Source organism: Podarcis pityusensis (assembly GCF_964106645.2).
Source record: "Podarcis pityusensis genome assembly, chromosome: 6".
Taxonomy (NCBI): domain Eukaryota; kingdom Metazoa; phylum Chordata; class Lepidosauria; order Squamata; family Lacertidae; genus Podarcis; species Podarcis pityusensis.
Genome location: NC_138030.1, coordinates 73,529,983 through 73,542,953, shown reverse-complemented (window position 1 = coordinate 73,542,953; position 12,971 = coordinate 73,529,983). Strand labels below are relative to the sequence as shown.

At 40.6% G+C, this 12,971-nt stretch overlaps 1 protein-coding gene across 5 annotated transcripts in view; it reads left to right on the top strand.

Annotated features, from left to right (window-relative positions):
- The window catches only part of EVI5 (ecotropic viral integration site 5), a 68,406-nt gene extending 55,811 nt beyond the window's left edge, over positions 1-12,595 (top strand). For all 5 annotated transcript variants that reach the window (XM_081008612.1, XM_081008613.1, XM_081008609.1 and 2 more), the window contains one exon: positions 11,336-12,595. In XM_081008612.1, coding sequence (XP_080864738.1) covers positions 11,336-11,638 — 303 coding nt within the window. In that variant the 3' untranslated portion in view covers positions 11,639-12,595. The remainder of the gene's footprint in view (positions 1-11,335) is intronic.
- The last annotated feature ends 376 nt before the right edge of the window (positions 12,596-12,971 follow it).

Here is a 12,971-nt window from a genome sequence, read left to right as displayed (position 1 = left end):
ACCCCACACGTTTGTGTCGTACAGTTTTCTGTGTCTGCTGTAGTTCCACGATATGCAGATTCTGACCCTTTCCGTCTCCTGATAACATTTTCCCATACAACAACATGCAGTTTCTGCATTGTAAATCTCATGGCAGTAATACCTGATTTATAATGCTGAGCAACTCTTCCAAGGGAGAGCCAAAAGCAAATTGTTTGCTGTCGTGCGTTTTTGCAGAATTAATTGAACCTCCAGTTTCAGATGGTGAAGTAGTTGAGGCTCCATCCGATACCTTGTTCTGAAAACTTTTCTATTCCGAAACAGCCCCTCCTATATTTTTCCAGTTCAAAAATTGTTGGATTCTGTGATGTCCTCAATTAGGATTGCATATTGCATGAACTGCGTGCAGTATTTTCCCTCTGCAATTAAATGTTAATATTATTTACATATCAGTATTGATATTTATAAAAGTAAGTCTATATTTACTAGTATTTCACACACTTGTTATCATTTCTTGTGAGATGAGTAACTGCATGCAATAGACCTTGTCTAGTCTTCCTCCTTTAGCCTGTGCAAGCAATAATAGTGATTTAAAAGTAGTTCCCAGCTGTAGAAAAAATATTCTTGCTGGTGGTTCATATGCACTCACCCCAACCCCTATATGCACAACACAATTTCATATAATCAGCCCCAAAGAATCCCCTATTTATGGCCCCTTGATGCCTTTGCCTTCTTTTGCTCTCTGGCAGCTGTCACATAAGGGGAGATGAGATAAGCTGGGGCCCAAAACTGCTCAGGTAGGGTCTGTGATAAGAAGGGAATGCTTTTTAGCTAAATAACATGTAAACAATCGTCGTCGTGTGTCATTGACTTTCAACCACACCAAAAACACTTGCTTGGCTTATTCAGATAGGAAGTTTTTTGCGAAAAAGAAAGATAGATTGCACTTTCTTCTTCTCCAGCATCAGAGCTTGAGGCTCATTCTTGCTATCTTCATGCACCTTATGCTCCAACCCATCTGATATTTCTGTCCTAACAACCTAATGCAAACGGTAACAGATTCTGATAGAGGCGCTATCTCGCCTTCAAATCGCGCTTCTCTTGAACTAACTCAAGATGGACTTAATGAAGATCGACATTCAGCTGCAGATCAAATGCCCTGCTTTTAAACGATTCCACTTGTAAAAATGAAATTGTAAACACTAAGTAATTACTCGTGGATAAATAATTCAGACCATATATGCAAAAGGCCACCTTGGGATGAGGCTGAATAGTGGGAGCATATTTAGGGACTTGTTTTCCTGATCTGGTCATGGTGACATGCGCCTTAGTTACATCACACTTGGGTTTCTGTAGTATACAATATACATAGGGCTGCTTATGAAAAGAGCACCAATACTATAAACGGTCCAGACTGTGGCAGCTGTTAACAGGGAGCATATAACTCCATGATTGAAGCAGCCGCACTGGCTCCCAGTTTTGTTCCTGATAAAGTGCTGATGAAGCGTCTTAAAAGCTGCCCATGGTTTGGGGCCAGCGTTTCCAGAGGACCTTCCACTCCCATACAAGCCTGCCCATGTATTTAGATCTTCGTCAGATGCTGGAGCAGCCTGCCTGGAGAGGTGGAGCCACAGCTATGGCTTTCTGGCAGCGGAATCACTGCCGCTTAACAGTGGCAAGCTCTGGTCTGTCAGGTTGGCTCCACTGGGGCACTCACGTTTTTCCAACAAGGTTGTTTTTCTCATTCTTCCCTCCAGTAGTGATACCACTGTTGGAAAGCTGTTGATGGCAGCTCTGCCTCGCTGGGCAAACTGGTTATGACCAGAGGTTTTCCTATGTTTCCCCAGAAGTGTGCTTAGTTGGGAGCAGGAAAGGATCTTTTTCAGTCACTGCGCCCAGGCTCTGCAATTTCTCTCAAGGGAGGATCATCTTCTTGCCCATCATAAATTACCTTCTACTGGTCGGCTAAACATTTCTGTTTAGAAGGCTTTTGGGGGCATGTATGGTTTTTAAGTTCCTATAGTGATCTCTCCCCCCTCCTTTATTATTAATAATAATAATAATAATAATAATAATAATAATACATGTACTGCTGAAAGGTGCCCAGGTACATTAATATCTGCTTTGCAATGTTTTTGTTCCGCTTTTAGTAACTTGATCATTTTGTTCTACTGAGTTTGATTTAAGAGTGCTGACTTCCTTGAAAAATGGGCATAAATGTGCTAAATAAAACTTAGACTTCAGGAAATAGTATTCTAGAGAACTAACCAGCCTTACCCAGGAAACTGAATTAAAGGAATCTCAGTCAGAAAAGCTACTAGCAGAATAAACCTTAAATAAGTAGAAAATCCCATCTAGATTGAGGTTCCTACCCCCAAGAATATTGATTTGTTTCAAAATAACTACATACCTGTTTGGAATGGAATGGAATAAAGAGGGATTTGGAGGTGTGGGGAAGATTGAAATTATCTTTTTGGGGGAGGATATCTACGATAAAGATGAGTGTGCTGCCAAGGATGTTATTTCTATTCCAATCACTGCCAATAATCAAAGGGGCATCAGTTTTTAAAGAATGGCAAAAAACAATTTCAAGATATATCTGGCAGGGTAAGAAGCCAAGGATTCAGTTTAAACTATTGACAGATGCGAGAGAAAGAGGTGGCTTCGCCCTGCCAGATTTGAAACTGTACTATGAAGCGTCATGCCTCTGTCGGTTAAAGGAATGGATTAGATTAGAGAATGGAGAGTTGTTGGATTTAGAAGGATTTGACACTTGGATTCTGGCAGGTTTTTTCCTCTTTAACCAGAGAACAGGCTGATCCAAAACAGAAAACATTGGGGCAACATGGCTCCCTGTAGGGTAATGATGTTCTTGGAACATGGAGAAGTAAGATAACTAACACCACCATAGTTAGGCTATACATTATTGTATTTGGAAGAGAATGGGTTGGCATTCGTTTCCAGTCACCTGATAGGTATTTGCTCTTCCCCGGGTAGCTTCTTCAAACTGCCACTGTACTGTAGGAATTCTCTTTCTTTAAAACATGTAAGCCGATTGGAAGAGATCATGTGCTGGCTAAATTGAACCATGGTCAACATAAGGATTGCTGCATGGTGTCTAATCCCTAGAGTTGGGGCTGAAAAATATGCTTCACGAACGAAGCAATGCACATGGTTGTCTAAAGGGATGGCCCCATAAGACCTTTTGAGTCGAGAATCTAAAATTAGGTAGCCGCATCACTGCCTGCCACATTCTGCCCATTGTTAAAACCAACAATGGCCTGTCATCAGCACTAAGAAAATTAACTTAAGCAACATAAATAGCAATGTATAGCAAGAGCAAAGGGTAGTATCCAGCAAAGTGGCCTCTGGCTGAGCATCAAAGTGCAAGTAGATAAATAGGTACCACTCCGGCGGGAAGGTAAACGGCGTTTCTCTGTGTGCTGCTCTGGTTCGCCAGAAGCAGCTTAGTCATGCTGGCCATATGACCCAGAAGCTGTCTGCGGACAAACGCCGGCTCCCTCGGCCTATAGAGCGAGATTAGTGTGCAACCCCAGAGTCGGTCAGGGGTCCCTTTACCTTTACCTTTAAACATGTTGAATTAGGTCCAGAAGCTGATTGGGAACTGATTGGTATATGCTGCCGCTACCCAACTCCTACCTACATGCAGGCTGCCAGAAAAATACATTCCTGGCTACAATCATTAGCTGAGCTTCCAGAAGCACCCTGAAACTATGCAGGAAGGGTGCAGCCCCATTCAAAACAGGGCTATTTGAACTACCGGCCAATGACATGTTGGGTTGGTCTATGTTAGTTTCAGTTCATTTGCTGATCTCCAGCCTACCTACACCTCCAGAGCTTCTCCAACTTAACTTGGTTCAGATAAAAAAAGAGGAATGGGAGATAAATGCCATCTACGTACTGATGGCACCGCTTTCCAAACCTTTTCGATAATCTCTCCCAGCCTCTTCGTGCGGATATTAGAGTAAAGGAAGATGAAACCATGTCGCATCACAGTTTCCTTGAAGTGGAACAGCCATTCCATCCAGCAGACCATCTTAGGAGACCTTTCAGACTGGTAAGAGCGAGCTACTGCTTAGCAGTAGTCATCCCACAAGGTTGCCATGGTTGATGGCATTCATAGCTTCTGGTTGCTGGGCTACAACTCCTCGTCAGCCCTGGCCATTGACCAGGCTGGCCGAGGTCAGTGGGAGTTGGTGTCCAACCAACTTCTAGAAAGCCACCCTTCGGTAATCATGGTCTGTAATGGAATTCCATCAGCTTTGTGGGTCTATCATAGCATTTTACTGTTGTCTTCATCTGCCTGCCCTTGGGCTCATCAGCACATGCTGCCAGAGTGATGCTTGTCAGGCTTTCACGAGCAAAGCTTTTTCAATACACTGAAGTGCAGCCATTGTGATAATCTTAAGATAAGCATTTAAAAGCTTTGCCTCAACTCGGAAGATTAAGGGTGAGATTTCCCCCCTCTAAATAAATAAGTAATACGACATTTACTCTAGGTAGAATTTTTTTAAAAAAACACAGTGCAGCATTGTAGCCCAAATCAAGCATGGGAGAGAACGCAAACCTTTTTTTTCTTTTCCTTTTTTTTGCCCCATAACCCCCTGACATGAAAAGGAAACATGTTAGCTCTCAGATTTAAAATGTGAGTTTTTCAACTTGTGGTTGAAGCTTACAGAGCAATAAATCATGTGCTTTCCTTACGTGGTATCTTGCAAGTGCAGTTAAGACAAGACCACCAGATTTGCCCTCCCATAAGTCAGCGCAGCTATTGGACAGCTAGAAAGTTGCTGTTTTGCTAGTACGTGTCAGATACTGAACCTCTATGCTGGCGGAGTCAGATTTCAATAGTTGTGGTCACTCTGAGGAAACTGTGATGTGATAAGATAGCGCTTGTGAGGTCATGTGGTTAACAAACACCCAATCTAAAATAGCAGCTTAGTGGACCTTAAGTTAAAATAAGTATAGTTCCTCAGCTGTGTGTGCTGTGTTTTGTGCGTTCTTAGACCCAGAGCTGCTGTTGATGCTGAATAACCTAAAATTGAGGATTCAGTAGCATTTTTCATAATAGGGTCTCGCTCCATACTTTTTCAACCTCATTCTTTTATCTTAGTGGTGAACATAGGTATGTGGGAACAGCACAGTGTTGGTGAAACACTACAGAATTCTAGAAAATCAGGTTGTTCATGTTTGTTAATGAGTTTAGCATCCCCCCTCAAAAAAGGAGTACTTCACTTTCAGAGCTGATGGTTTCCTTCTCAATAATGTTCATTGCCATGATCTAGTGGAAGAGATGTCTCTTTTGCTGAACCTCTAAAGCACATACAAATGATTTGGGGTTTTTTTTTCATGAAGTCATGAGACATCCTTAAGAAGAGAGATGGAGAAAGAGAGGAAACTACTGAAAAAAGATATCAAATCAATATATGCATTTAATAGAAAGTTTTGATAGGCAAATAACATTGAGAGAAGGGCAGAGAGAAGGGAGTTGGTTATAATCATCCCACTTCAGAGAAATTGATGGAAATGGGCCTGTATTTTGCAGATTTCTAACTTCAGCATTGAGATGTTGGAATGAAATACTGAATGAAGTCTGGAATAATTTTAGCTATGGTTAGATAGGGTTGAATGGATTTTTCAGTAGATTACTGGATGATGCTGACACATAGGTGAACAAAATTTTCATTTTCTTTTCCTGGCCCAGTTATAGACATGAAAGCCATAATCTGTCACCTTAAGCAACCTTTCCTTTCCCAACTGTTTACCAGAAAAAAAACGTAGATTGAGATCTATAAATAGCTTCAGAGCTATTGATTTAAAATAAACCATGGCACTTGAATAGCTGCCAAGGATTGTAATCCTGCATTTAATTTTTGTTGCTGATTTCTATATGTCACCCTAAAAAGGAGAGGGTTTTGCTGTTGTTTTAAGTAACTTCTCTCTCTTTTGAAACGTGTTGCTTGAAAATGGCACCCAAGGGCCAAATTCACCAACATACGAATTCACCAAATTTAACAACATACGAGAGAAGTAAAATTTGACGATGCAATTACCGTATTTTTTGCTCTATAAGACTCACTTTTTCCCTCCAAAAAAGTAAGGGGAAATGTGTGTGCATCTTATGGAGTGAATGCAGGCTGCGCAGCTATCACAGAAGCCAGAACAGCAAGAGGGATTGCTGCTTTCACTGCGCAGTGATCCCTCTTGCTGTTCTAGCTTCTGAGATTTAGAATATTTTTTTTCTTGTTTTCCTCCTCCAAAAACTAGGTGCGTCTTGTGGTCTGGTGCGTCTTATAGAGCGAAAAATACGGTACATAGTACGACATGGAAGCCTGTTCTTCTGACTACTTGTTATCTTTTCAATCACGTACTTTCTATTAAGATTTCAAAACTTTTGATTATATGGTAATACTCTGATTAAAAAGTCATGACCTTGCCTGATCAAGTTGTTGCTTTCCTGTTCTGACATGAAAGCTTCTGGTCTCAGTGTGTCGCTAGTTTTGATCTTTGTCATGTAAGCAGTACAGCTGCCCTGCCTTAGCCTCTTGCTTCCTTTCGGCATTTTTGCTCTTGATAACTGCTAAAAGCTGAAAACCCCAACCGCTACCACCTTGATTTTTTTTTTTTTAATAGAACAAAGGAAATTTAGAAATTCAATATTAAGTCTTTTACATAACCTTAAAGATATATACCGGTACTTCATGCTTCTGTATTCTTGCCAACTGCATAACCTAGGGAGGTTTGCTGTGACAAAGCTGCTTCATTACAGTTCACTGTTGCATACATCAAAGTAAACTATGGTCCTGAAAGACCTACATTGGCTCATAATGCATTTCCGAGCATAATTCAAAGTGTTGGTGCTGACCTTAAAAGCCCTAAACGGCCTCAGCCCACTATACCTGAAGAAGTGTCTCCACCCCCATCGCTCAGCCCCAACACTGAGGTCCATCTCCGAGGGCCTTCTGGCGGTTCCCTCACTGCAAGAGGTGAGGTTACAGGGAACCAGGCAGAGGGCCTTCTCGGTAGTGGCACCTGCCCTGTGGAACGCCCTCCCATCAGATGTTAAGGAAATAAACAACTACCTGACTTTCAGAGGACATCTGAAGGCAGCCCTGTTTAGGGAAGTTTTTAATGTTTGATGTTTTATTCTGTTTTAATATTCTGTTGGGAGCTGCCCAGAGTGACAAGGGAAACTCAGCCAGATGGGTGGGGTGTAAATATTATTATTATTACTACTATTATTATTATTATTATTATTATTATTATTATTATTATATTTTGTAAGACAAATGTGAACAGGGAGGAACCACTCTGATCCTCAGGCTCACATGCTCACTCCATGCCTTTCCTCTCCTCATGTGGTCAGGAGAAGGACTTCAGCAACATTAAGCTTCACTTCGCCTTAGTTGCCTTGTCCTGTTATCTAGATCATAGAATCAAAGAACGGTAGAATTGGCAAGGACCACGAGGGTCATCTAGTCCAGCCCTCTGCAGTGCAGGAATCTTTTTGCCCAATGTGGGGCTCGAACCACGCCACTGAGAATCTTGTGCTCTACCGACTGAGATATTTTGAGATCTGGGTTAAAGGTATAAAACAAACTCCAGTTGAAAAAAGGCAGCTTCAAAAGCACATTTTTGAAGTTGGCTGGTTTTGAAAGTTACCGGAATTTGTTACAAACTGTCCACATGACACAAAAGGGGACAGGGAAACTGAGGCTTGTGGTTGTCTGCATCTCATGAAACCTTGGTTTAGTGTGACATGTGAACTGTGTTGATATGTTATCTACATCAGGGGAACTTGTGCCCCCGCCCTCCCCATAAGTTGCTGGTTTCCACTTCCTACCATCCCTGCATATGGTGGAAAACACCAGTGTGGAGCTAAGAGCAGCTTGAGGGAGAGTAGTTTAGATCAGGGAAACACAGGAGAAAGAGTTAAATGCTAACTGTTCAAAAAAGCAGAGATCTCTAATAATTCTCAGAACCACCACAAAGCTGCAGTTCTGCAAGATTCTTTGAAGGAAGTAATAACTGATAAGATTTTAACCTTTTATATTTGTGGTAATGGAAGTACCGTAATTCTAAAGATCTTACTTTCAAAAAGTGCATGTTTGATATCAAGGCAATATCAAGGCTTCTTCACGAACTTTGACTTAACAACTGAATTTTTGCACTAAATGTTTACAGTTCTACACAAACGCACACACACACACACACAGAGAGAGAGAGAGAGAGAGAGAGAGAGTTTTAACAAGGAAATGACTATAGAAATTAATATTCTATTTTTCCCCAGAAAAATCAATCTGCCCTTGAAATTAAGTTGAGTTGATTCAAGCAAATATTTGTATTTTAACATGCTACCTTAGTTTGCGCGTTTTTAATCTGGATTATTTAGGAATGTTTTAAACCTCTAAATTTTTCTCTGCTGTCTTTTTCCTTTTGCCTATGCTTGGGTTGACAGTCAGCAACAGGTAAGAGCATGTTATGAGAAAGTTCAAGTGGAATGGATTTGACTACCTTTCTAAGCATGGCTGCTTTGTGTTCTCAAATATAATAATCCACAGCTTGGTAAATAACAAGTACATAAAGTATAAGTACAGGGTGAGTCTTTTAAAAAAGGCCCCATGGAACATGTGTACTCTGTATCCACTGGGCCTCTAAATCAGGTATTTTGAGCCACTAGTCAATTCTGCCACTTTCACTGGAGACCATTAATGATGGGCATTGTAATTTTTGACAACTCTATAAAAGCCATTGAATAGTTGGGACAGTAGCCAGCATGCTATGGTGTCTTATATTTAAATTTGGCAGGATCTCTTGAGAATTTCCATTCCTTAATACTATGCGCTGTGGATCAGCCCCATGTTCTGATACCATGCTTCTTCCATTAAACCAAATTAAAAGGGGCTTGAGTCCACATATCTATTTAGAATGAATAATTCAGATTTATGTCGGTAACACAAGATATTTTCTACCGCTTTTTAGTATGAACAAGAACGTTCTTCCGTGATCAGCATCCCTAGTTCTGTTCTGTCAAAAGAGATACAAACAGAACGACTTGTTCCAGTTCTGGTTTTGAAAATAGACCCCTCTCCTGCAGTTGGAGCTAAGACCTGGAATATTCTTCCTTAGTTATAAGCTGGGAAATGGCACCAGCTTTCTGTGTGATGTTCAAACAAGTGGAAGGCGGGTGTCAAGGACTGGAACTAGGGACAAGAACTATTGATCAATTGTCCTCTATCTGGAAGGTCACAGTACTCTTCCCCATTTTGGAATGTGGTGTCTTCCCACTTAGGGTAAACTCATAGCCAACTTTGTTGAGTTGGAGAGAATAGCTTCCTTGTCCGTCTGTTGAACCTCGGTTAAAAAAATTTTTTTAGTCTAAAGCCTATGGAACCTTCCTTAATCCTGACACATACTGAACACTAACCATCTCATTAACTCAAGAGCCCGTCATGGACATGTTGCATCATAGCACGTTTCAGGCAAATCTCAAATCTCTAGTACTACAATAGCAGCATAAGGAGAATCATAGAACTGTTGAATTGGAAGGAATCACAAGGGTCATCTAGTCTAACCCCCTGCAGTGCAGAAATCTCTTGCCCAAAGTAGGGCTCGAACCCACAACTGTAAGAGTCTCATGCTCTGCTGACTGAGCTATCTACAGGGATTTTTCTGTTTGTTTGTTCCTTTCGGGTATATAACACTGCTGTTTTTAAATATTGCAAGGTATTCAGAAGGCGTGTGAATATGTCTATTTTGAAACTTAAGAAAGCCTCAAAATAAGATGTTGAAATTGGTCCTAAGGTGGCTGGTTTATTCATGCTTAAAGTTGAGAAATGTCCCAAACGGTGTCTTTCTGTCTCTCTCCCTCTTTTTGTCATAATACAGAACCAGAAGGAGGAATTCTACAGCTCTGCTTGTGCATATTTACACAAGATCAGGTTTAGAGAGGGCTCCTAGTTCTGTCAGACACCATTGCCAGCTGTAGTGGACTGTCCCACAAAGTGTCGCGAAATATTCGTGAAATAAAACTTACAGCTCAATGCGTGGCTTCAGCTTGAGTCGCCCACTGTGCATAAACTTCATGCAAAGCATCCATGGCAATTTCAGTTTGTATAAGGGCTTCACTCAGGACTGGAGGAACTTGTGGCCTGGGGGCTGCACGTGAACCACAGCCTAATTTCAACGTGGGAAGGGAAGGGGAAAAGGGAAATATGTTGCCAAACACCTGCCTTTTGCCTTGCCCACCTCCAGCCTGCACCCCAACAAAGTACCCCCACAAAACGCACCCCTCAGCAGAAAAATGTTTCCCCGCCCCTGTCTAAACATATTGATTTCATTTCAGCAGCCCCTCTGTTTACAGTGTAGCATCTTACTTAAGGTGTTCTGCATGTAGGAACTGAGCATGTCACCCTTCGGCTTGACATCTAGATTGTTCCATTTGCGGTTATTGAAATTTATAGATCACTGCACTAATAAAGCGCTTGTTCAACAAGCTGGAGAAATGGCTTTAGAAATCTCTGGAATGCATCTTTTCCTCAGTCAATGTCTCCCACCCCCAATTTTTTTAAATAGCAAGAGTATTTGCTCTATGTTTCTAACCATTACACTGTAAATTCTAAGAATGGGCACCAGGAGTAGAATTTAATTGTCCGGTCAATGTGAACAGAAGATGGTGCATTTAACATGAATTTTAAGTAAATTTGGCTATGTTTATGTACTCTGCTGTTTATCAAATGCTATAGTGAACTAAAGGTGTATTGAGGGTGACGGTGGAGTATAAGTGTGACTTCACTAGTGAAAGCTTGCTGTGCTTGTGTTCTGTTTTTTATTTTCTCTAAGGGGAAAGTACTTCTTTACTATAACACATTCTTTTCTGATCTTTGGCCTTTGCACCATGTCGAATCCCAGATTTCCCACCCCCAGCCTCATGTCGTGTAATGCTGTCTAGGAAGCAATCCCCTCTGCCACCAAAAACTAGAGGATTGGGGTACTTTCCTGAACAGTGGGGGGAAGTATTGCTGGGGGTCACAGGGGGGGAGGAGGAATTGGCAAAAATACCTCCTATCTTCAGTCAGCAGGAACCTCTGAACGCAGCTCATGAAAGGAGGGACAACTTGGGATCATTATATGTGCATACACACATTTGTTTTTGTTTCTGGTGAGGGTGAGCAGTGATTTTGTGTACACTCAAATGCTACTCCTGTCCTTATAACTTGCGGATGTACTTTAAGATATAAATGTTTAGTTGAATATGGGCATATTCTCCTTTCTTGAGCTGAAATGATAGGCCTGTCGGCTAATGTTTATATGTGTCTGTCCTTTCTTTTTACAGATCAGATGCCTAAAAGGCAAGAAACCCTTCCCAGGCCCACACACCTTTGATGGGATTCATATTGTGAACCATTTGATAGGCGATGATGAGTCCTTGCATTCGTCCGACGAAGACTTTATATCAAACCACGTTCAGGAGTCTGGGGTCCATTTTCACTTGCACAGGAGGACTGGTCCGATGGACTTGACTCCAGCCACGGCAAACAGTAGTGACAGTGATATTGAAAACACTGAAACATCAGACACCATCGTTCAGAAGGAAAATAACCAAAAAAGAGTGGAGTCTTACTCTACTACTGTGTAACCACTGTGAATGGTATTGGCCTTCATTCTCTAGGACCTTATTCCACGGTCAAGAGAACTAAAAGTTCTTGGACTTGACTGGCTCTTACATCTTATCTGACGTGTGATGTGTTGCACCTTACTATTGGCCTCTGTATTTGCCAAATCTTTTATCTCCAACTTGTTGTTGCCATAGAGTAGGACTGGGAAGAGGTTGGATGGATGAGAACTCTAACAGTATTAATATTTCCCGTATGCTTCTCATGCTAGAAAATGCACACTCACAACTTCTTCCCACTCAAGGACCATACTACAGTTTGTAAACATGGGAAGTCCTTAGTCTTCAAAGGAAAAGTGTACTTGTGCAATATTTAATGCTCTGTGAACAAATGTGTTCTTTTTACATAAACTGTTTGTGATCACAATGGATGTATCAGATATGACATTTATCTGGTTGAGTGTCTTATTTTTAATTAACATAACCTCTATTATTGGAAACCACCAAAGTTTCCAATCTAAAGCCTTTACTTGTGCTATTTTATATAATAATTAATGGTCACACTTCGTTCTAAAGGATTAAAGAAAACCTTTTATTAACCGTTCTGTGCATCTGCTTTTGATGTGTTGCTAATGGACCTGATCAGAGTATGTTAACTACAAATAATGTCTATTTTGTATATATTTATATATCCTTGGCCCTGCATAAAAATGTACATTGAATTTTGTATGGGAAGTATAAATGTTACCATATGACTGGACTCAGCATTTTAAAAGGAAATGGAATTCTGTTTAAACCAAGTAAAATTGGAAAATGTTTATGAGAAAAATGGCAAAAACACTAATTTTAGTTTTAAGACCTCTGCTTACCAAATGACCCACAGATTCATGCCCTACTGAAATGTGTTCCAAATGACACTATTGACTGAAATTTTAACTTTGTGTATATGTAACTATATAATAAATTTTTTTCATGATTTAATAGATGCTAAATAGTTACTTGTTCAAGGGTTTCTCAAAATACAGTATCGATTACTATATTTTATTAAAACAGCTCAACATTATTACCCTTTACTACATAACAATAAAATCAAGGGGAAAAAATACAACAATAGTACAAAACATACAAAAATGTTTACTAACAGGAAAATACACTTAGGAGATATATGACAATTATGAATAAGAGAAGGAAAAGATTGCTTTTGTTTATATGCTGCTTTCGGTTTCTCTGTCTTAAGCTAAGTAATCAGGAGAATGAATTTTATGCCACAGATGCTCTGCAGAGTAAGTACAAGGAAGAGAGAAACCTAGGACTGGTTGCAGGAAGAAATGGCAAAATCTAGATGATAATGGGGTAA